Genomic DNA, 25,890 nt, shown 5'->3' with positions numbered 1-25,890 from the left:
AGAGCGAGATAGCCCAGGTGAAAAAAGATCCTTGGGCCAATCAGAATGCTTGAATTTCGAATAGGCGCTCCCGCAAAACTCTTATCGGAGTCCCTCAGACCCAACCATCCAGATATACAAATATTTGTGCACTTTCATTTTTCAAAAACTACTGAATGTCTTTACACCGGCACAGTCTATGGACCAAGATCTAGCTTCAAGCCAAATTTGACTAACACTGCTCGCCTTATTAATGTCTATTTTTCATCCAAGCTTTTCTAGAAAAGTGACAGTCTTTTGGTATTTTTACAGCAGTCTTTAAACATAGGATTAGCTAGTGCCAACCACACTAAACTGAAAAGTGACAAAACCCTTTCACAAATCCATGCGTAGTATTACAGCGTTGAATGGTAAAATTCTATCCATGCCAACCTGTAATTAATAAGAGTGACACGTGTTTCCCTCTAATTAGGGAACCCAAGGTGGTTCCCAAGTTTTAGGTGAACAGCAAAAACATGCACTGTTGGCCTAAATGGTCTTCCTTATAGCCATCTGTCTCCATTGTCAATCTAGCTAAGTCCCAAGGGCATTGGCTGTGTTGTTGGCCCTACTCTATCAGTCTTGCTGTGTGTGTGAACAATGGGCTAAGAAAGAAGTGTGCCTGCCGTTGTTTGAGCAGTAACCTTGCTGAACTTACAGAAGGGTGGGTCTTCAGGAGCCAGAGTGAAAATGTGTTAGTTGGGTGCATTTTCACCCTGCATAGCTGAGGAGAGCATGGTATGAATCCACAGCGGAGACAATCAAGTGCTTTATATGCAATCATCTGTGATTTTTTTTTATATACAAGTGTGTACATTTGTTTGTGTCTGTGTGTGTTTAGCATTGTGTCCCTCCCTAATAAAATGTCAGACACTGGAAGCTATGCCTGGTGGAAAGGACCACCCTACTCCCCTCATCATAAGGGGTTCATCTCTTGTACAATTATGTCCGTTCATGACATAATGGTGCCAATGGCATAGTAATGGTCTTCCTTGACTATTTTTGAGCTTTCTTGGTCTTTTTGTGGTTTAAGGGCCACCATCATTACATATTAAGAGCATGACTGGCCTACTCTTAGCCATCACTTTTAGCTATCCCTGTCCTAATGGTGCCCCCTTTGAATAATAATGCCATGACTAATATATGGTGGGCATCCTGGCACAATAGTGTCCCTGGTATAATGGTGGGCATTTGTGGCATACTACAATCATTCTTGGTAATACGGTGAGCGTCCATGGCCCATGATTGTAATACATGGACATTTGAAGCAGAATCTGTTCATGTGAGGCGTTTATACTTGTGCATACTCAATGAAAATACCAAGCTGATGATTAGGGACTGTGTATTGCCTAAGAATTATGTTTTTTCAGCAAGTGATTTTCTTCTGAAAAATTGAGTTGGTTTGCCCAAAATGGAAAGTGGTATTGGAAAGAAAAATAAGTTTATTTTCAATAACTGATATGCTGATGAAACTAAGTGCTTGCAGTTCCAAAACACATTGAAAGTTGATCATTGAATGATAATTCAAGCGGAGTTGCTCTGGTTATGCCCTTCGAACCTGAGGGTACGTGATGGTGTGGCGGCTGTTTAATCTTAGGTAGAGGCATTAATATTGAGGATTTTTTTCTGGCATTTCTGCTGCTTAACCTCACCTGAAATGCTTGGGTGGTAACTATTGTTAATCCTGCTTAGGGTGGGCTTGTGTAAATTCAACATAGGAAGTCTCTGTTTTGTAATGAGAATATTTGCTAGTAGCTGGCAAGGACTTTACTTGAGCAGAAGCAAGTCCCTGCAGAAAAGGTTGAAGACCCCTGCTTCCATCACAATGGCTTCAGACGTGTCACAGTTTTGTCATAAATACAGAATGCTTGCGCTCTAGTTGTTCATTAGAACACTGTGGGAGACAGCAGTGGAACACTTGGGAAGCTAATGACAGGCTGCTGCTGCTGTTGGACGTACATGCTGGACTCACAACTGTGTCCCAGACAGAAGAAGGCTTGCCACACTGCAGAACCTGTTAGTCTGCCAAGCGCGACCATGCAGCCTGCCGCAGCAATTTGGCAGCAAATGGTTATAATAAGTGTGCAGCACTGGCTGGTGGGAGCTGTGTTGGCAGTGGTTGCAGCATTTCAAAGGCACTGATAGTGGTAAGTCAAGTGGCCACAGATTCTTATGGTGGTGGGGAGGACTGTGATGGTCATGATCAACCATTTAAGTAGCGTGGGAGTGAATCACTGAAAGGCGCCTCACCAAGTTGAACACTATGATAGCACAATGGCAGGGGCAGAGATGAGGTCCGTGGATCTGCCCAGCAACTCCTCCTCCTCCCCTGCACCACCGGAGCCTGTGGTGGGCTGGTGTCCCTCTTTCTTCTAGCCTCGATGCTATTACTTTGGCCCAGTTGGTGCGCCCATTTGTACAAAGGGGTATACCCTTCCCTTCCTTCAAGATCCACCCTCTATTCCTCTCCCACCTTTAGATCACCTAACCATACTGCAGCAAGAAGTGGCAGCTCTTCTATGAAAAGGAGCAGTGGAGTAACTTCAGTGCTCGAAGCACAGACACAAATCTGGACCTCTTACAGGCTAAGCTGTCCCAGGTTTTGCAGGTTGCACCTTTCCTTGCCCAACTGGGATGTGCAGTGAGCACGCTGAAGGGGTATTTGACTCCATTTTCAGTGTTCCTCGCTCTCCCATATAAACTTTCCTTCTTCAAGTCTCCAATGGTGATGTGTTTTTTAATGTGTTGACAAATTTCTAGTCTACAACCCCCTTTGTTGTGCCCCAATGAGACCTTCATTTAGTTTGAACTTTTCTCAGTGGGACTCCGTTTGGGACCTTGCACAGTTGTCTTGTAAGGATGTTGATTTTAAAAGCTGTGTGTTTGACTATTACTTCAGCCAGACAGGTCAGCAAGTTACAAACTCCTAGTCCCCGCCCAACGTTTACTTCTTTTTATGCCTACAGGTTGGAGTTGCCAACCAGGGCTGCTTCCTTGCCAAAAGTGACTCCCTTCCATCTGAGACAGTCCATCACCCCCATCTCACTAAGGAGGAATAGTGTTTGCACAGGTTGTGTCCTAGGCGAGCAGTAAGCTTCTGCCTTGACCGCACTAAAGACACACAACCGGATGACCAGCTCTTTGTGGCATCTGTAGCCAATAAAGACAAAGCAGTATAAAAAAAGACCCTATCCATTTGGATCCTCCTCTAGATTGCGACTTGCTACGCTTTGGCCAAACACAAACCTCCAGAAGGGATCAGTCTGGGCTCATTTCACTAGGGCCAGATCTACCACTATCGATCTCCATAGTTTACTGTTTTAAAACAAGGAATTTTCAGTAGAAACTGGTTGACCGACCGAAGTGCCTTATGGGGCTGGTAGACTAAAAAGTATTCTGGCTTGAATGGGCCGACAATTGAGGGATCCTAGTATAGGTATGCTTCGGACCCATATTGAAATGCCAGTATAAGGCGGGTGGCAGCGTTCTGGACCAGCTGCAATCAATGACGCTTTTCAGGGGCAGCTGGGTACAGAGCTTTGCCATATCTGGTGTAGATTAATTGGATTAGGGTATTAACAAATGATATATGTCAGTTGTTGTCAATCTAGCGCTTTAATTTGTGTAATATATATCGATACAAGCCTGCTTCCTCATGTAACTGGGTGCACCATATGGCTGTCATTGTCCAACGCATGTCCGTTTATCTTCTTAATACAAAGGCATACTATGTTTTATTGAAGCATGTTTCACCGGTATGCAGTTGATTAACAGTGATAAAGTTGAAGTGCACACTGGCTATTAACAGTTGTCATATGTTTGTGTTTTCTATTCATATAATTTGAGCTGTGGAATTACAACTCCCCAAAGTCAGTTTCCTTTTGTTGTACTTGTAATAAAACCGAATGGATTAGCCCTCGGATTTCGCAGTTTAAGCATGTAGACAAAGATCGGCTTACTCCTCTTCTCCACATCAGTTTCCCTCCTTCATACTGCACAGTGCTCATAGAGGTAACGGTGTCTCAATCGGCACTAGAACACACAAAATGGGAAAATGTGGAATATTCATTAGCAGACTGATTATTCGTAAAAACGTAGGAGATGTTTCTTTCGCCTTGAGTGAGAGGTTTGCTGCATCGCCATGATATTGCCAGTCTTGTTTGACTATTGTCAAAGGAAACGATCCTACCACAACAAAGAGAGTATGGTCACATATATGATTTTTCATACTTTTAAGGGCGGGTCTAAGAGAAAACAAGTTTGTGAGTAAAATGCTGTCTGGAGATCATCATGAATTTATGTTTATATTCTTTGAGGAGTGCGCACACATTCACATCTATGATAAGCGTCCAGAGGACTGCAAAATTCACTGATTAACACAGGTTTCATAGTAATCTGGCCAAAATACTATAGTGCAAGAAAATTACCACAAGACAATGTCAGATTAGAGATAGATAAACAAGAAATCATAGTTGTTTTATTGGGTGGTGCACCACTTGAGGTGCCACATAAGATTTCAGTTAGGTTGGATGTGAGGTGTGGGCAGGACCTCATAAATTGCAACTGTGTCTTAATATGCCTTCTTTCATTCTTCATGTGAGCTCTGTTCACCCCTTGATTTGTTTGCTCATCTCTCAGGTGATTTCTGGACACAAGTCTTCCATCCGTGACATCTGTTTCGCTCCGTCTGGGAAGACTATCGCCTCGGCAGCCCTCGATGGAGAAGTGCGACTCTGGTCCTGGCAAGAAAAGGTCCTGCTCGCTAACTTCCCCGCTCACTGTGGCATGGCTCAGGTGTCCAGGTTCATATGCAATGGCCGCTACCTCGTCACAGCTGGGGAGGACTGTAAGGTAAATAACTCTCTGTTCCTTTTGTCAAAGTGCCAACTGTTTGATCTCTGCACTAGGAGCAAGTTTTAACCAGGCACCTTGAAGGGTTGATAGGTTAACATGTGGAGCAGGATGGTATGACAATGCGAATACTTTCTCAGCAGAAAGATTAGTGACCTTACAATCTGTTGTCAATTGCGTAGCTGGGGGGGTACTCTTTTTGGCCCTCAATCCTCTTCCCCCCTACCCTCACTCTTACCTGGAGCAGGAAAAATCATGGAGTATCCCAGGCGGCAATAGGTCTAACTGTTGTTTGACGAGTAGGATTAGAGACTGGGTTTTTAAGAGGGAGATTATGAAGCCAGACTTCCATGGCAGAGAAAGAGACTTGATTGGAGCAGGATTAAAGTCTATGTTTTCAGAGAAGGATTAAAGACCAAGTTAGTTTTTAATACCACGATTAGAGACCTGCATTTTAGGCTTGAAGAAACTCTATGATGCTGCTCTTGGAACACTATTCTCCCATTAGCCACTGTGGGTGGTGTCTTCAACCACAGGTGGACTCCTGCTGGTGTGGGGCTGGTGCTGCACTAATCTCCTGCTGGCAGCCTGTGCCATGGTGTGGTGGTCGATGCATGATGTGCGGTGGTGATTATGCCTCCAAGAGATGAAGTGGGGCATGAAGGGAGTGCGGCAGAGTGGGAGGGAGGAATACGGGCACTGGTTCCAGATTGAGGTGGGTAATGGTGCCACTGTGGGATCGTGGGTCCTTCATCATCAACAGGGGTGCGAAGTGAGTGGGTTTCAGACCGGTGTTGAGCTGGTGCCACACCTGCTTCGGCTCCAGGTCCCATGTAGCGCGTGTAGGTTTTGTCCATGGAGACAGCAGTGTTGTGGGTGCCCAAACAAAATGACTGAACCGCTAACATGCTGCACAGCTGCTCCCGGGCCATGTTGTTTTATCTTTAGCATAAATGAAAAGCAAAAATCAACATGCGGCTCAATACCACTTTTGCGCTGCAGTGCTAGTATGAAACCAGTGGTTAATACCATGCGAAAACTGCAATTATGTTGTCTCAATATTTGCTTATATGTACTTTTCTTACAAGCTGTTCTGATGTAAAGTGCTCTGTGTAGTTTGTAACTGTCTGTTTATGAAATCGTTTCGTGATTTAGTTTGTAAACTGCTCTTGCAGTATCAAACTTATCTCATGTAAAGCCCTCTGATACTCGTTAGGCCTTGTTTGTGCTCTATAAATACATGAATAAAATAAATAGTGTCACAGGCAACGTTTCGAAGGTCAGCTCTTCCGAATTTGCACCTATGTTGCCGAATAGCAACTATGAACATCTGAACCTCGCAAGCACAGGTGTGTGACATCTTAATTTGGTGATGGCGGTGCACCTGCATACCAGGATCTAAATCTCTTGACAAAGAACTGAAAATGATGCGGCCAGAAAGAAAATGGATTTACATGTGCTCAGCCTTTTTTGCTGGGACAATCAGTCTCACGCAGTCATGGTACCAAGCTCTTATCAGATGTTGGTGGAACTCAACCGGTTCAAAAATCTTCTTCCTGACCTTGCAAAGACATGGAAATAATCTTGATTGGAAGAGGCCGACCGCCGCCTCTCCTCCGTCCTCTTCATCTTCATTCTTCCTGTCTCCAGTTGTGATTGGTCTGAACGCCATGGCTCTCAGGCGGGGACAGGGAGCCATTGCATGTTCCTCACCTGGCTGTGTAACGCAGCCTTCGTGGGGAACATGCAAAGTGCGCATGACTATCTGGCAGGCTCAAGACGGTCGGCATAACAGTCATGCACACTTAGGGAGTGCAAACCACTCCTCCCCCTGCTCTGCCAGCCCCGCCCACCACTGACCGCAATAGGAAAAATAAAATGATAACAACAATGGGAAAAATAAAATGATAACTATACGTTATTATCATTTTCTTTTTCTTTTTAAGGAGTGGGGCGGCACTGCTCCGCTGTAGCGCAGGAGCCGCCACTGTAGTTCCTTCAGTCATGAAACTCACCCTTGGTCATTTTGACTCTGCCCTGTCATAACGGTTGCAGACTATTGGGAGAAGAAATGGAACTGAGGTGACAAGGTGCTGGCTAGGCACCAGAAGTACTGAGCCCATGTGTGAACAGAGTCCCCACTCGGGCTTCTAATGATCTGGATTTGTGAACTCTATCAGCCCCATTACAAGTCGGGCAAACCACAATCCCAGGGAGTGTGGGGAGGATAACGTGCGATTACATGTTTTATCAGACGCAGGAACACACCCAGCAAAACCAAATCTGTTTCCACACAGAGTTTATGCTGACTAAAGCAGGGTGAAATGTGTGGGGATCAGTATCAGGAACCGTAATAGACCAAAGTCCTGCACGTTCTCCCACATTGAGGGCTCATGGTGTCTAGTAATTGGGTGAGAGATGGTAACTGCAGTTGTTAGCTATGGTCCTGTGCACTCCCCAGGGCTTTAAGTGGGGTGAAAAAACGGGGGGGGGGGGTCTCTCAAAGGGGGTGGCCAGTTTAATTAAGGGCGTGGCTTAAAACACCTAAGCTAAATATCTGTGCTTAGTATAGTGTGCCACCCGACTTATATTTTGCTGTTTAGGTCATTGCATCCAGATATATGATACAACCAGTAACAACATACCTACAACAAGTCAGGACTATTGGCTTTGTCACTGGTTGTTAGTTGCATAAGATAAATAAGCAGAAACTATGGCTTGTATATAATATTGAAAAAGCTTCCACTTAAAGCCCTGGTGACACCACAACAATGTTGCTGCTCATAACTTTCAAAAAGAGAAGGGAAATCCAGAGAGAAAATGACTCTTTAAAGGAATTCCCTTCCCCCTACAATCTTCACCTGACATGACGTCATGCCGTAACTTCACGTCTAGCTAGTAAGAAGTGAGCAGTGTGAGCAGCGCACCTCGATGTGCCTGCTATCACTGCAGTCCGGAAAAACGGACACCTGTGCCAGGGCACAAAACTGAGCCCGATAGAGACCCGTTTCGAGGCCCCCTTTAAAAACTGCCGGCCCACTTAAATCCCTGGCACTCTCCTCTTTTTACTGAGGTCTCATAATAAAACTTAGTGGTAGGGCACCTACTGTATGATAACGTCTCAGACATGGACTTTGGATAAAGGGGTGATGGTCAATAAATATAGAAGTTACTTATAGTGAGTAAATGTGACTATTTCATTAGCCACAAAAGAGAGTTTGATGTATGTTTTTAGGACTACAATCAGAGACTGGGCATTATGAGCAGGTATCAGTTAAATAAACTAGATTGAAAGGTTTTGGGCAATAGAATTAACAACCAGTGTGACTTCCCAGACCTCAAGGAGGCCACCTTATTACAGACTTTCTTTTTTTTAAATTTCAAAGTATTTTAAATTTTTACAGACCGGTAAGTGCGCTTTACCATTACAGGGTAAAGCGACTTGAGTGAGTCACGTTCATCCTAAAACGGCTCTCTTAAACCCCGCTGCCAGTTTTTAGGTCTCACCTATTATATCCCGCAGGAATAAATAGGCGATATTATAGTAAGGGGAAAAGAAAAGACTACCTAGCCTGCGGATCGTGTACAGTTCATGTGAGCTATGCGCGTGCACAGAGCCAGCCACTTCACACACCACCATTTGTCTGTGCCTCGTCATCAGACTTCAAAGGCTGCTGCTCCCCTGCCCCCCTGCCCCCCCCGCGTGCACATCGCACTCCACCATTTGTCTGAGCCTTGGCATCAGACTTCAAAGGAATGCGCTCCCGCCCCCCGCCACAGCAATGCTGAGAGCTTGGTTTTTTTTGCATCCATTTCGCGGGGAAGCCGTGTTCTATTAGGCGTTCTCTGCACCTTTCTCGGTTTTTTTTCTGGACGAAAGTGAAAGCCTACCGTGCTTGTTTACAGTAGCCGTGCTCCTCAAATGCTGTTGCTGTGTTTCCATCTCTCTAGGGACACTCAGCTTGAACACACTCGACTTGCTACCTGCAATGCTACATCCGCTATGCTTTACCTCTAGACATGTTGATTCCTCGCAGACTGTGCTGACTCTCCCCTCCTGATTCTGAAACTGACCAACGCAGTCACCACGCAGTCTCTTCTCTCTGTCTTATGATGTCTGCTCTGCCACCATTTACTTCGGACCTTCACCCTCACACCTCCTCACCATCACACACCCTCAAATCCTCTCACCCTCACACACCCTCACCCACCCTCACACTACCTCACTCACACTCGCCCCCTCACCCTCACAACCCTTTCACCCCCTCACCATCACACACCTCCTCACCCTCACACACCCTCACTCTCACACCCCATCATCCTCACCCTCACCCTCACACACCCTCACCCTCACACCCTCTCACCCCCTCTCATCCTCACACCACCTCACCCTCACACCCCCTCACCCTCACACCCCCTCACCCTCACACCCCCTCACCCTCACACCCCCTCGCCCTCACATCCCCTCACCCTCACATCCCCTCACCCTCCCTCACACCCACTCACCCTCACACCCACTCACCCCCTCACACCCCCTCACCCTCACTCACCCTCACCCTCACTCACCCTCTCAACCACCTTCACACACCCTTTCACCCTCACACAAACTCACCCTCACACACCCTCTCACCCACCCTCACTCTCACACCCCTCACACCCCCTCACCCTCACACCCCCTCACCCTCTCACCCACTCTCACACCCTCACCCACCCTCACACCCACCCTCACACACCCTTTCACCCTCACACACCCTTTCACCCTCACACACCCTTTCACCCTCACACACCCTTTCACCCTCACACACCCACACACCCTTTCACCCTCACACACCCTCTCACACCCTCTCAACCTCACACACCCTCTCAACCTCACACACCCTCTCACCCTCACACACCCTCTCACCCACCCTCACCCACCCTCACCCCCCTCACCCTCACACCCCCTCACCCTCAAACACCCTCGCCCTCACACACCCTCTCACCCACCCTCACCCACCCACACCCCCTCACCCTCACCCCCTCACACCCCCTCACCCCATCACCCTCACTCCCCCTCACCCTCACACCCCCTCACCCTCACACCCCCTCACCCTCTCACCCCCTCACCCTCTCACCCCCTCACCCTCACACACCCCCTCACCCTCACCCCCCCTCCCCCTCCCCCTCACCCTCCCCCTCACACTGCCACATACCCACACCTCCCCACACCCCCTCACACCCTCACCCACCCCCTCACTCACACCCCCTCGCACCCCCTCACCCTCACACCCCCTCACCCTCGCACCCCATCACCCTCACCCTCACACACCTCCTCACCCTCACACCCCCTCACACACCCCATCACCCTCACACCCCATCACCCTCACACCCCATCACCCTCACACCCCATCACCCTCACACCCCATAACCCTCACACCCCATCACCCATCCTCACCCTCACACCCCATCACCCATCCTCACCCTCACACACCCATCCTCACCCTCACACACCCTCTCACCCTCACACACCCTCTCACCCTCACACACTGTAATGGCAGAGTTTTTGGCTTTATTTAGCAGTGATATAGATCATTAGTCTTGCTCGCATCTAGTATAGGTATTCTTAGCCTGTGTTGGCCCTTTTAAGCCCTTTTTCCAGACCTAGAAGAGGATAGCTGCTTAATATGCCTTTATTCTTGACTTTAACCTGTCTATTGCCTATTGGCTTTGACATATTAGACACATTGGTATGGTTTATGTAGGTATTCTGACAGAGCTGAGGAGCATTTCACCCCTTTCAGGCCTACAGGCCTAGAGCTAGAGGGACTCCATCTTGATGAAGCTGAGAGGCTTTTTAGGGTAAAGGCAATGTTTATAGTTAAGGCTGTTGTGTGCTAGAGGGAAATCCAGTTAGGACTGCTTCTTATCCGAGAAATGTGTTTTTCTCTTGGGCCCAGACGTAACAAGCAGATGGCCACTGCGGTTGCGTGGAAGCCTGGGAGCTGGCACAGGAATTCGGTAGGAGACAGCCCTCCGGTGGAAATTTCCATGAGGGGAGAGGAATCCATATTAGCGAGCTACAGGAGAGGAGGAGAGTTCAGTTCAGTTCAGTTCAGTTTGGAGGTCAGTCCAGCGTGGTGTGCAGTTCAGCGTGGTGCTCAGAACAGCTTGGAGCACAGAACTGCTGGGAGCTCAGAACAGCTTGGAGCTCAGAACAGCTTGCAGAGAGAGAGAGGATGTCTGCTGGAGCTGCAGAATAGAGTGCAGTTCTTGAATGGAGAAAGAAGGCAGACGATTGCTGAAGATGAGGAGAGAGAAAGCAGTGCAGAGAGCATCAAAGAAGGCTGTCAGCTGGAGCAACTGAACCAGAGGCGTAGTGATGTGGTGAAGGAGGGAGAGACAGAGAGAGCCCTAATCCCACCAGAGGCAGAGAGAGAGCCCTAATCCCACCAGAGGCAGAGAGAGAAATCTTCCTTCTAATAGGTGAGGTAGTCTGAATTAGTTACACTTACACTTTATGTCTAATCTTTTCCCTTTCAGCGGTGTGTTCTACCTATAGTCTTTGTCAGTTCTGTGTAAAGGTTTATATTGTACTAATAATAAATGACCCCATTAATTAGTGAATTAGTGTGCATGAGTTCTTTTATGATAAAGTTATCCTGGCTTCTAGCCAGTTGCTGTTGAGCCACTGATGGATCAAAAGGGAGTAGGAGCGCTTAAATCAAGAAATAACTCAATCACATAGTGTGTATATCTTTATCCCCATACAGTAAGGGTAATCTTTCCTGGTAGGTATTGCTGTTTGAACAGATGCTACCCCTGATCAGGTAAGTAATAGTGAGGGAGAGAGGAGACTTGCAACCAAGGGACCAAGTTAGTACACCATCCCATAATATTATTGTAGTAGCAGACCCTTAGTGAAGAGACTTCCCAATATATATATATGTATAGGTGTTCATAGGAATGTGGTCGTCGTTGATATGCGGCGTTAATGAGAGCACTGAGTAGGAGATCAGTGTGGATACCCACTAGATTGTGGCTTGAATAAATGAGAGCACTAGGAAGTCGAACTAGTGTGTAGTTTTGCAGGATTGCAAACAATTTGGAGAAGAGAGCATTGGGTTCTGCAGGCCCGTGTGTAGACGCACCGGATTGTGTGTCATATCTGCCCTAGGGTAGAACGGTCTGGGTCGGGGTGGCCGCGAGACCAACTGATGTGAATAAGTGTGGTGTAGGGTATGGATATCCCTAGTAATCAGTGAGTATTCTTAGTATCCCTATAGATTTAGTGGTGTTTTTGATAATATGAGCTTGTATATTGCGAGTTCCCCATCCTCAGGTAGGTACCAGGTGCCTGGATAGTTGGTCCTGAGGAGGGAAGGTGAGTACGTTCTGGCTGGGTTGGAGGGGCCCCTGGGGGCTGATCCCACCTACTCAGAAAATCCAGCCATAACACACACCCTCTCACCCTCACACACCCTCTCACCCTCACACACCCTCTTACCCTCACACACCCTCTTACCCTCACACACCCTCTCACCCTCACAACCCTCTCACCCCCTCTCACCCTCACACCCCCTCACCCTCACATCCCCTCACCCTCCCTCACACCCCTCACCCTCACACCCCCTCACACCCTCACCCTCACACCCTCACACCCCCTCACACCCTCACCCCCGCACCCCCTCACCCTCGCACCCCCTCACCCTCGCACCCCCTCACCCTCGCACCCCCTCACCCTCACACCTCCTCACCCTCACACCCCCACACTCACACCCCATCAGCCTCACACCCCATCACCCTCACACCCCATCACCCTCACACCCCCTCACCCACCCTCACCCACCCTCACCCTCACACACCCTCTCACCCTCACACACCCTCTCACCCTCACACACCCTCTTACCCTCACACACCCTCTTACCCTCACACACCCTCACAAACCCTCTCACCCCCCTCACCCCCACACCCCCTCACCCTCACATCCCCTCACCCTCCCTCACACCCCCTCACCCTCACACACCCTCACCCTCACACCCCCTCACACCCCTCACCCTCACACCCCCTCACCCCCCCTCACCCTCTCACCCACCCTCACACACCCCCTCACAGCCTCACCCTCACACCCCTCACCCTCACACCCCCTCACCCTCACCCTCACACTCACCCTCACACCCTCTCACCCACCCTCACCCTCTCACCCACCCTCACCCTCTCACCCACCCTCTCACTCTCCCTCACCCTCTCACCCTCCCTCACACCCTCACACACCCTCTCACCCCCACACACCCTCACCCCCACACACCCTCACACCCACACACCCTCACACCCCCCAACCCTCACACCCCAACCCTCACACCCCAACCCTCACACCCCCAACCCTCACACCCCCAACCCTCACACCCCCAACCCTCACACCCCCTAACCCTCACACCCCCTAACCCTCACACCCCCTAACCCTCACACACCCTAACCCTCACACACCCTAACCCTCACACACCCTAACCCTCACACACCCTAACCCTCACACCCCCTAACCTTCACCCTCCCTAACCCTCACACCCCCTAACCCCCACCCTCACACCCCCACACCCTCACACCCCCTCTCCCCTCACACACCCTCTCACCCTCACACACACACTCACCCTTACACCCTCTCACTTTCACACACCCTCACCCTCACACACCCTCAACCTCACACACCCTCAACCTCACACACCCTCCACCTCACACCCCCTCCACCTCACACCCCCTCACACCCCCTCACCCTCACACCCCCTCACCCTCATACACCCTCACACACTCACCCCCTCACCCTCACACCCCCTCACCCTCTCACCCCCTCACCCTCACAACCCCACTCACCCTCTCACCCTCCCCCTCACACCCACACCCCCTCACCCTCACAACCCCACACTCTCACAACCTCACACCCTCCCCCTCACACCTCCTCCCCCTCACACCCACACACCCTCGCAACCCTCACCCCCTCACACCCCCTCACCCCCCTCACCCCCTCACCTCATACACCCTCACTCACCCTCACACCCCCTCACTCACCCCCACAACCTCTCACCCTCACACCCCCTCACCCTCCCTCACCCCCCCTCACCCCCCTCACACACACCCCCTCACCCTCACACCCCCTCACCCACACACCCTCACTCACACCCCCTCACCCTCACACCCCCTCACCCTCACACCCTCACACCCCCACACCCTCACTCAACCTCACACACCCTCACCAGCATAGCATAACAAAACCTAGCATAACAAAACAAAGCATAGCAAAACACAGCAAGCATAGCACAGCGTAACAAAACACAACAAAACAAAGCATAGCAAAACATAGCATAGTAGAACAAAACATAGCATAGAGTAACAAAACACAACAAAACATAGCATAACAAAACATAGCAAAACACAACAAAGCATAGCATAACAAAACTTAGCATAGCAAAACAAAACATATAATAGCATAGCAAAACATAGCATACCAAACACAACTAAACATAGCATAGCATAACAAAACATAGCATAGCAAAACAAAGCATAGCATAATAAAATGCAACAAAACATAGCAAAGCAAAACAAAACATATAATAGCATAGCAAAACATAGCATACCAAACACAACTAAACATAGCATAGCATAACAAAACATAGCATAGCAAAACAAAGCATAGCATAATAAAATGCAACAAAACATAGCAAAGCATAACAAAACATAGCATAGCATAACAAAGCATAGCATAGCATAACAAAGCATAGCATAGCAAAACACAGCATAGCATAACAAAACACAGCATAGCATAACATAACAAATCAAAGCATAGGATAGCAAAACATAGCATAGCATAACAAAACAAAACATAGGATAGCATAACAAAACATAGCATAGCAAAACAAAGCATAGCATAATAAAACACAACAAAACATAGCAAAGCATAACAAAACATAGCATAGCATAACAAAGCATAGCATAGCAAAACACAGCATAGCATAACAAAACACAGCATAGCATAACATAACAAATCAAAGCATAGGATAGCAAAACATAGCATAGCATAACAAAACAAAACATAGGATAGCAAAACAAAACATAGCATAGCATACAGCATCACTCCGCACCACCACAGCATCACTCGGGGGCACCACAACATCACTATGTGCTACCACAGCATCACTGAACGCCACTGCATCACTCGTTCGCCATCACAACATCACTCAGCGCCACCACAGCATCAATCTGTGCAACCATTTACAACACCTGGTTCTAATATGGTCTCTCAATGTTTCAAGCTTTATTACAAATGTAACAAAAATATGTTAATATTTCACTTCTGTTTTTGGATTTTCGTCACAATAAAATACACTGAACATAATCTTCACAAAAGTTATTTACAAAACTTTAAGTTATTGCCATTATAAATTACTATAACTTTTATTTAAGTATTAATTATTGGAAAAAAAATTAAAGCCATTGTTATTTGTAATATCAATACATGTAAGTCACGTAAAAAAAACACATATTGCATTACAAATGCTATAGGTGTCACATTTGCGAAAGTTATAACTATTGGCATTGTAAATGACAAAGATATTATTTTCGCTATTTTCAAAAACAAAACATAAATACAAAATGTGTCATTTACAATACCAATAGCTCAAACTTTCCTAATGCGAGACCTATTGCATTGCAAATGCTTGTTGAATTTAACTGCTGAGTTCGATCCATCTACACGCTTAAACAGGCTGAATCCTCTCTCTTGTATACACCGCTAATTTGTTGTACATTTTCATCCAGAAATGTTTAAATTCAAGCAAACAGTTTAAAGATATAAGTAACCACCATTTTTACAGTATTATATTTTTTTGAAAGTACAAGCCGCAGCACTGACTAAACATGCTGAGAATGAAAGGGGCTCTAGCTCGTACTGTGATTTACTCGGGCAAAGTGCTTCTAAATTTAAAGCACATTATCAGCAATGGAAATGTCACCCTGCTTCTTTAAGCTGTTTCTTTAACCTTTGCCTTAAATTCCAGTAAATACGTGACTGGCATTGGGGTGTCATCACATCAGGAATTCTGCCCACTGGTCAAAAATAAAAAAGACCATCCCAAGGGTATTAGTGTTTGAAAAGAGTTAGATGTGATCCTTTAAAGTTCCCATCGTATGAACCATATAAGGAGATGTTGCTCTGATATAAAAAAAAAAAAAATCACGATTGGAGTGGCAGGTTTTTCCATTCTGTGGGTCTCTTGCTCAGCGGCTCTTCCTCAACCAGCAATATAACATATAGAAATCATTTTTAAATAAACCCTGCAACATTTTGACATTAACTGGCTCTGCACAGCAGTCTTTACTTATTCTGTTTAAAGCAAAAATAAACAAATCCATGTAGCAGGGGTGCCACGGGCCCTATCGCAGGCAAGTAAAATGCTCTTCTCCCCGCCCTGCCGGTTGGCTATCAAAAGACTTAAGTGGGCTGATGTGAGCCTCTCATACCACTGGGTCCTTTGCAGCACCAGGGCAGAGGCATCTCGGTCCCAAAGATAAGCGCTATCCAGTATGTCGCCATACTGTATAACTGTAGCGGGGACACAGGCTCTGAACACAATGCAGGAAGTATGTCTGTCCAGATGGGAGGCTGGCTCTCACTCAGTACAGCAGAGTAGGTTGCACCATCACCCTGCACACTGCCAGCCCTAGTTCGACTGGATTGACACTGCTGGCAGCTTAGCTGGCTGATGCCATGGGCCTGCCCTGCCCGCTGTTGTCTGTTTTTTGCCAGTGTTGCAGTTTTCTTTTGTCTCTCACTTATGTCCAGCTCCGCAGGGGCAGAGAGGCAGCCCAGGAGTCTTTAGAGCACAATGGCCATGACTTTAAGGTAGCCAGGGCTAGCAGTCGTGACCCCTCCTTGGCCTTCAGTACCTGTGGTCCTTCCTTCAAGATTGACCGAAGAAACATAAATATGATGATGATGAAACCTATGGTCCTGCCCTTGCTTCCCAGGCCTCAGGACATGGAGGGAGGGACAAAAAAAGAACCTAAAAGAAGCTCCAAAAGCTCTTTTTACTTTTTTTTACCATCCCCTTCAGAAGGAAATAAGAGGCTTTTGAAGGCTGAGGGCTGGGACAAGGGATCACCTCTGCCATGTATGAGAGGGGGTAAAATAGTTGCAATATTTCTTGGGTATCCATGGTATTTTTTTGCTCTGACACCCTTATAAGACTAATAAAAATCAGATATTTAGCAAACCGATTTTTTCATGAGAATCTGGACTGAAGCTCTAAAGACTTCAATCAATCATTTGTAAAGCGCACTACATGCCCGCAAGGGTCTCAAGGTGCTGGGGGGGGGGGGGGTGGGGGGGGGGGCGGCGCTACTGATCGAACAGCCAGGTCTTGAGTATCCTCCTGAAGGTCAGCAGGTCTTGGGTCTGTCGTCTGTCGTCGGCTCAGTAGGAGGGTGTTCCATGTCTTGGCGGCGAGGTGGGAGAAGGATCTCCCACCAGTGGTTGTCTTTGCTCCATTTTTTATAAATGCAGTTGGCTATGCCATGCCTATGGCAGATGAGCGACAGAAGTGGATCAGCGACAAAAATGGGCTGAATACCCTTTTGAGTACAAATCGCAGTTTACCTGTCTGACCCCATCCCTGGGGTGAGGGAGTGTCTAGGAGCAAGCAAGGACAACTGGACCTTAACCATATGCGTTGGAGTACTTTCCATGTCTTCCACGTCTGCATATTACTACAGCTCTGCAAAACTGGGCCAAGTACAGCCGGTGGGCAGGTTTTCATAGTATGTGGCTGGTCCAATTAGCTGGTCTTGATGAACCTACGGATAGGCCAACTTCAGGGGGCAGCACGGCCTCTCACAGCCCGCCCCCCCCCCCCCATCCTTCTGTCAGCTGCAACTTTCTTCTGCTCACCCCTGGAACGTCCAGTACCTGCTGAGACCCCAGATATATAGATTCCTCGCCTCCATCCTCCTTCTAGTGCAGACTCTACCTTCACCAGGGTTACACTGCAGCTGGCCCCTCCTGGACAGGCACTTATCCTGCACAGTTGGTGGACTCCTTCCCTCTCTCAGTTGGCAGGTGACTCCTAGGCGCTTCAGGTCAGTTGAGCAGCTGTTTCTTTCAAGAGACCGACTCTGTTCCTGTCGCCTCGCCACACCACTGGCAATCTGGCTGTTAGGCAAACAGGTTGCACAGAGGTACTCTTGAGTGTTCTGCTGAGCCCTCCTTTTTTTGGTCCGAGAGAACTTGAAACTGGAACAACAAGTGGATCAGTTGCTCCTACTTTTTATTCAGAAGCAGACCGAAGATGTGGATCCACTGTCTGCACTTTCAGAACCGGTTATTGTGGTTTTACTTTAAAGTGTCCTTTCCAGGCTGCGGTCCAAACCTAGCCTTTGTGTAGAGCAAAATTCCTTACAGGAGCATAGTCTTCAGCCTGCAGCACTTACAACAGATGCACAAAGAGGTGTGAGCTTTTTGCACCTCGCTTTTTTCGGCCACACTACAGAGTTATCAGGGGGAAGACAAAAGCATTGCGCCCCTATGGGGGTCCCTTTCATCTTGGACATCAAAGACTGCAGTCTAATCCTTCACCCTGCCCATATACCAAATGTCGATTCTACAGGAAGACTAATCAGCAGCCCCTCTCAGCAAAAGACATAATTTAACTTCTAAAAGAACATTCCCTTCTCTATCCCCTCTTTATCGTCTAGATAACATACTTCCAGCTTTAGGAATGTCAGGAATGCACTTCCACTGTCTGGAAAACAACCCCACTTCCATCTTGTGCACAAGGCTTGGACACAGGAATACCAAAATGGATTCCCCAGGCCTCCATTACTGTGGTTCACTCATCCATGCAATGCATGTAGCTCACAGGTCACATAGGCAAACACGCACGACATACGCCTGGGATGTTAGCGCTAGGATTTGGGTTAGGGCATAGAAACAGAACTTTAGATGAGAGCGCTAGTTGGTCTTCTCTCCAGTGGGCACAGATAAAAAGGTCTGGTCAAAACTATGGATTCACAAACCCAGTAGGCTTCCACCACTGCTCTGTTATAAACCAATCATGGGGATGGTACTCTACTGTCAGCGCAAAGAGGGCATACTTGATCCACCCTCCAGCTCACAGCGCAGGACCAGGACCTCACTCATGCCAAGGGACATCCCTGGACCTCTGAGCACACACTAGATTAGTTTGAGGCTTCCGAAGAAATAAAAAGATAACTTATACTTGCAGTTGGGTACTCAGAGCAGGCGAACATGATTATACTCCATGCATTCCTGTCCCAACATTAGTGGTAGCTGCTTTCTGCCTGTTTCATACCTCTACTTGAGCACATGCCTACCATGCCTATATGAGGCTCACCATCATATGTAAGTGATGTGTGTTCGTGCAGGAGCAAATGAAGGGGTGGTTGGGGCAGGGCCAGGGGCTCCTGTTTCCAACATGGATCAGAGTTCTCTGTTTCTGTCTAACCTACTAGGGCATCTGTCCTACACTATGGTGGTAGAAGAAATGTGGGCACATCACGAACAAGTGTAACTGGGGTTTCACAAATTAGATTATTCTTGCTGGTGGCCTCCTCTGATAACAACATGGCAAACTTTGTGGCTGTTCGGACGCCTAACCTTTCACACCATCTGGTTTGGAAAAAGTCGAGGGTCTCCACGAGCAGTAGTATGATCGGAGCTAGAGTCTGCATCAAGAATGGTGATGCAACAGAGGCATTTTAGAAACGCCAGGCATAACATGAGTCAAGATTCAGATCAAAGCTACAAGAAGCTCTGTTCATCTTAATTCATTCAATCGAAAAGCAAGTTATTTTTTAGCTGACCTACATTTTTTTGAGTGGCGTTGGTTACAACAAGCATGCTGTGAATCACATGTCTGCATTTGCAGGCTTCAACATTCTTGTCTATTGGGAATAATATCCTTAGCCTTGTTTAATATTTGTTCACTAGGAACAGGGGTTACAGTGTATACAGATTTTAAGTGGCAGGAGCGGATATTGCAGAGTGTTTCTCCCATCAGCCAAGCCCTTCAATTTTCTTCATTTTTAGGTTGAGCCTGGGCAGCGCATGCGCTGCTCTGCGAGGCATGCTGTATTCAGGTAGGGACTTCAAGCTCCACCCACTCTCCGCCCATATTTTTTATTAGCTTGTGTCATTGTCCTTTAAAAACTGTAGCTTTTCATTGGTCGTTAGGCTTATTAGTCCCTCCTTGGTACCACCTTGTCTCATTTTGTAACCTCCTATGAAGACATACCCTGTGGCATGTGTTTTTACGTGGTAATTAAAGCCTCTGAGCACTATTTGCTTAAATGGTTTTCTCCACTCTCCCCCATCGCTTCAATTTTTGTTTCCATAGCACAGCACGCCACCCACATACAGTGGCGGCTGTGTCTTTGGTTTATTTGCAGCATTTTTTTTCTATTAACTTTTGATTAACTGCCCCATGCTGCACTTTCGCTTTAATGGCGGCCGTGCCCCTTTCCATATTAGAGCCACGTCTAAGGCAAGGGGCCCGGACATATTGCATTGCAAATGCTTGTTTCGAATTAGTAGAGGTTTACTTCAGGTGTTTTTTTTGTCCTGCTCTTTCAATCTCCACTTTTCTCTCAAAGCGCATTCCAGAAATCATACCCAGGGTTTTTAGGTGTTGAGGGGCCCAAAACAAATGCATCTCTTCCCCAGTTCATACTTGATTGAGGCCTACATTCTCATTCAGCCATAAATGACGCAGCCTGACCACAAGGTTGTTAGAGTTCTTACTTCTGCTGTGGTAGCAATTGCAAGTTCCAGGATGCAAATTTCAGTTCCCTTGTTGGAAATCTGCTACTAGACTAGTGAATAGCTTGGCAACAAGCACTGGTACTCCACAGAGGCTAGCTAGCACCTGCTGTAACAGTAAGAAATGTTGATGCACTGTGTGTGCTTCACTGTATGACTGCGCCTCTGTGCTCCTCAGCGCCTGTCAGGCCATGTTTCAACTTCTCTCAGACTGCACCTCAGCCTCTCTAAAGATTCTTTGTCAGTGCGCCTTAGCCTCTGTGTATGCAGTAGCTGTGTGTGGATGTTAGCTGCGCATCAGTAGACTGTTTGTGGTTACATTTACAGTCGTTTGTGCTGTTGGTGGGTTTGCACCTCTCTACTTCTCAGCTTTTCTCAAACTGTGCCATAATGCATATTGGCATCTATGTATGCTGCTGCACAGTACATCTTGCTTGACCTAGCCACCGTTCAGCTCTGCCTCTCAAAACTGTCTATACCTCAATATGGATTGGCATTACTACATTGTACTGTCTGTGTTTAAAGTTTTGTTAACCGAGATTATCGCAGCGTATCACAATTAACTTACATTCTTAACCCTTCTGCTTTTACTTGTTGCCTGCCCCTCACTGAAGCGCAGCCTGCGTCAAACTACACCTCTTTCTACCTCGGCTGTGCGTAATTCCGTAGATCATTCTTTGTTGGAGGCACTGCCAACAAGAGAAAATTTGAAGGGTATTAAAAATGTAATAAGTAGATATTTCAATAAAATAAAAATAAACAGGTTACTTAGTGCCTGTACGTGATCCATTAATAATTCAGTCTTCCCTTACCATGGCATCTTAGATTGGTTTGGTAGGGAATGAGGAATTGGTGATGTGAAGCGGGATTGGCTGTTGGAGTACGTAACTCAGCTTGTGCCTGCAGTGGCAACACCCGCCATGCTTTGTTCATCAACAGTGGATGGCGTCTACCTCTGTCCTTCAGCCTTCAACAGAAATGATGAAGGATAACCTAAAGGCGCCTGTAGGTATCTTAGTGGTGATATCCTTCATAGTGGCCTCACTGGAATTCAGTAGCTAGAGACCGCTTTTATTCAAACAAACAAAACACTACTGGCTTACTGCATACATCTGTTTTCTTACAGGTGAGCTGTCTTTGGTATACAACTCTTGACACTGTTTAAGACACATTCATCAGTGTCCAAGCCCTTGTTCAGTGAATTACACCTGACCAGGCTCAATTCCCTTACCAGTGGTGTCTGCTGCATGACTTACTTTACAGTGTCTCTTTTCCTGAAGAATCATCATATACACTTCAGTCATCATCCAGTGAATTTCTTACATCTTCCAATGATCACATTCAGCTGATCCTCTGAATTCTTGCTTCTTCTATTCTCATCTAAGACTACTCTGGGCCCAGGTGGTACAAAGTGTGGTACTCTCATAGTATGCATACATGTCCCCTTCCCAAGCAAGGAAACTGTGACTTAAAATGGTACAATTGCCCATTCCGGCTCTGTTTTGGGACTGGGCCATGTACAGGGTCACTATGAACCGTCAGACTTTCTCTCTACGGTTCTAGTGATCTGACATCTTCAATGATCTAGTTCGCAATATATCAGACATGAGATGGCCATGGCTCTCTTTGAGGAAGAATGACTAACAAGGAAACCATAGATTACTTTGGTGAAGGGTTTTCCAAGACAACCTGGCAGATTCACTGATTTTCTGCACCCACCTTTAGGAGCCCTGAGTCGAATGTGTTTGCCATGTGGAGGTGCACCCTGCCCACCTTTACCGGTTTAAGATGCTGGACCACTCGTCCTGCTCTTGCGTAATCCAGCCACCTCACCATTCATCATTGAAAAAGTGTGCATATGCTCTCAGCATGTTATTAGGCTATCCCTTCCACTTCCAGAAGCCTCAGTTGTAAGTAATGATAGATTCTTCTAGGTTCCTTTGAGAGGGCTTCTTCTGGGATTTCTCCATAAGCACCTTAGAAGACACATCACATACATCCCACCATATAAATGTGCTACATTTTATTTAGATTTTTGTTTTCTTGGCGCTAAAGGACGTCTTGTCATTGGTCAAGCACACTGTGGGTGTGATTAAAATAGACAATGCCACTGCCCTATTTGGGAGAGTATTTTCAACTTGAGAGAGGATTGTCTAAGCACACTGCTACACACACAAACACTGTAAGTGGAAACAACCACAACATTATCAATTCCTTTGGTTTGGGTCTTTGATGTCTTTCATTTCCATCAGGGGAAGTCCTCTCAGCTGACTTTGAAGCAAGATCTCTTAACAAGGTTCAGTGATCTGCTCCTCCCTACAGCTGCTAAGCTTCAGTAGATGGTTTCTTAGCAATGACATTTGCTCGCCTATCTTTTCTCTGCCAGCTTGGATGCTCTCTCCGTTGCCAGGAGATTCAAGGGCTAGTCTCTATATTGAAGCATGTGTTCACATTCTACTGGTGGGTATTGACCAGGTATTAATCACGCTCACTTGTGCTCTTACCAACATCACAGCCTTCTCCAAACATATGGTGGCCTTTGTTCCATTTTTTTCATCAGGAGAAATGGTTGTCTTGGTTCTCTTATGCACTAAGGTTGTTGGCAATTTCTAGATCTATGTTCTGGCCCTCTTGTCATATTGTTGTTACTTCTATGCCCAGAAGGTACATTATTATGTAGAGGTTAGATGTGCTTTACGTTTTTATTTGCACTCTAAGGTGACTTTTCTGGTCATTACTTGTTTCAATCATGGTGGTGTGATGCTGAAAAGGTAGTCACCATCAAATAATGGAACCCCCTTCCTCTAATCAACATAACTACTTCTTGCACAGGTCATCTGCAAACATCTGTTTACGCTCTACCAGACCAACAGTGACCTCTGGTGTTTTTTTTGCAAATATAGGCCTGGGTTTAAACCGGTTTAGGCTAGCTGTGTATGCTACTCCTGAGAATTCTTCCTGCAATAGACTCATATTTATCTTCTATAAATAATTATCAGTTTAACCAGAAACGTTTCTACAAGTTTATTTTCTTGGACGCCAGATTCTTTTTTCCCCTTCCAGCATTCTTGCACTATGGAATATTTAAATGTGTTGAGATTAGGAGAGAGCTGGGAGTTTTTTTTGTTAAGCCCATATATCTATCCACTTATACATGGTCTCTTGGTACTAGACTAGCACAGAGAGCATGTGTCACTTACTTTTGTGCTGGTTTACAAACTACTGGTTTTGAAGTTTTTTACTCCCTAAATTCAAGAAGGTGGTAAATGATGTTGCTTTGAATAGGTAGAACTTTCCAGAAAGGTACTTCCAGCACCGAGACATCACACCCTCCAACCTTCATCTTTATTGTGTCTGTTGGACCACAGAGGAGAGGATCTGGGTGATCTGCATGCAAAGGTGCGTTGTGGCTTGTAGATGAAGGATAACAGCACTCTCACAGCCCCAAATATTAGCTAGGAGCTTAGTCAGTGCATGTGAGAACCCAACTCCTCTGCACGCTGTGGAAGAAAGATGCAATGAAAGAAATGCTTTAGTGTTTTGTGGCCAACTGAAACCTGGATCTTCATGAATGTGGTAGAATCCTAGAAGAATGTAAGACTCTCCACCACCTAATCCCTGAGGGTGCTTTTCTTCATCCAGAGTTCTCCACTATTCCAGCACCTTGTCACAAACCACTTAGCCATAAGTGAGAACTTTGTACCAATGTGGCTAAAAGCTGGTGCATGCTGTTTCAAAGCTAAAGACTCTGCAGAAGGAACTCTGTGTTCATCAGAAACTGTGTTAGCAAATATGCACAACTAACCCTTCTATGTATCGCTTCTCATTGCAGTGGTAGTCATTCTCATAATGCTGCAAATACCTAGTGTTGTCTATGCCTCCTGTAATGGCATACCTTTTATCGAGCTTAGAAGGATGAAGGGATTGAAGGGAACTGAATGTAGACATGCAGGCCAAGAGATGCTAAGAGCAAGCACTTACCTCTGCGCGTGATCTTACTATTCCCCTTTTCACTCTGAGCCGTTTGCCCTCCTGTTGGTTCTTACTGCCCCAGTGCAACACTATGTGGCCCCCAGTACCAGACTCTTGTACACAGGCGGCCTTCAACATTCAGTCTGTCCTTCAAGTTATAGGGATCTTTCAAGCTTAGGCCTTGGGCAGCAGAGCTGTTCCTCAGTTTGCACAGCTGTTAGAAGCTCATACCAATGATGGAAACCCCATTTTCGTGTTCCTAAGATCCTTTGACAGTAAGTTAGATCTCAAGTTACACAAATCATACAGGCTGAGGCGTGCAGCTGCAGATTTCCCTCAGGTTGGACAGATCTTACAGGCGCGGGCTCTGAGAGCACAGCTACACCCAGGTTGCACAGCTTGTGACTCAGCAAACAGATGTGTCCTTTTGGTTATATGATTATTGATCCTGCAGACTCACACATTGGACAGTTGAGATGTCCCTCAGTTTGCACAGATGTTAAGGCCTTAGGTTTTTGATAGTAGTGCTGCTCCTCTGCTCACAGGGACCTGACAGCACATATTTTCCTCTAGTGAACGGATCCTGCAAACTCCCAAGTTAGTCAGATGCTGACCTTACAGGCTCAGCCCTTCTAATGCAGCTTAGTTCATCTTTGCTTATCCTCAGCCCTTCTAATGCAGCTTAGTTCATCTTCGCTTATCCTCAGCCCTTCTAATGCAGCTTAGTTCATCTTCGCTTATCCTCAGCCCTTCGAATGCAATTTAGTTCATCTTGGCTTATCCTCGGCCCTTCTAATGCAGCTTAGCTCATCTTCGCTTATCCTTGGCCCTTCTAATGCAGCTTAGTTCATCTTCGCTTATCCTCTGCCCTTCTAATGCAGCTTAGTTCATTACAGCTTACTCTCAGCTCTTTTAAAGCAGCTTAGTTCATCTTGACTTATCCTCAGCACTTCTAATGCAGTTAAGTTCATCTTGATTCATCCTCAGCCCTTCTGGTGCAGCTTAGTTAATCTTGCTTATCCTCGGCCCATCTAATGCAGCTTAGTTCATCTTAGCTTACTCTCAGCTCTTTTAATGCAGCTTAGTTCATCTTGACTTATCCTCAGCCCTTCTAAAGCAGCTCAGTTCATCTTGACTTATCCTCAGCCCTTCTAATGCAGCCTAGTTCATCTTGCTTATCCTCCTTAGTAGTAGAAGACCCCTGAGGTTACAAAGATCTTAAAAGCTAAGACCTCAAAGAGCAGTTATCC

At 46.7% G+C, this 25,890-nt stretch overlaps 1 protein-coding gene across 7 annotated transcripts in view; it reads left to right on the top strand.

The window, feature by feature from the left end:
* Positions 1 to 25,890, top strand: part of TEP1 (telomerase associated protein 1) — a 1,080,103-nt gene that overhangs the window by 725,096 nt on the left and 329,117 nt on the right. For all 7 annotated transcript variants that reach the window (XM_086931874.1, XM_086931872.1, XM_086931869.1 and 4 more), the window contains one exon: positions 4,657 to 4,869. In XM_086931874.1, the coding sequence (XP_086788000.1) occupies positions 4,657 to 4,869 (213 nt within the window). The remainder of the gene's footprint in view (positions 1 to 4,656; positions 4,870 to 25,890) is intronic.

The sequence above is a fragment of the Lissotriton vulgaris genome, chromosome 7 (assembly GCF_964263255.1).
Source record: "Lissotriton vulgaris chromosome 7, aLisVul1.2, whole genome shotgun sequence".
Taxonomy (NCBI): domain Eukaryota; kingdom Metazoa; phylum Chordata; class Amphibia; order Caudata; family Salamandridae; genus Lissotriton; species Lissotriton vulgaris.
This window is presented reverse-complemented; position numbering and strand designations above follow the sequence as displayed.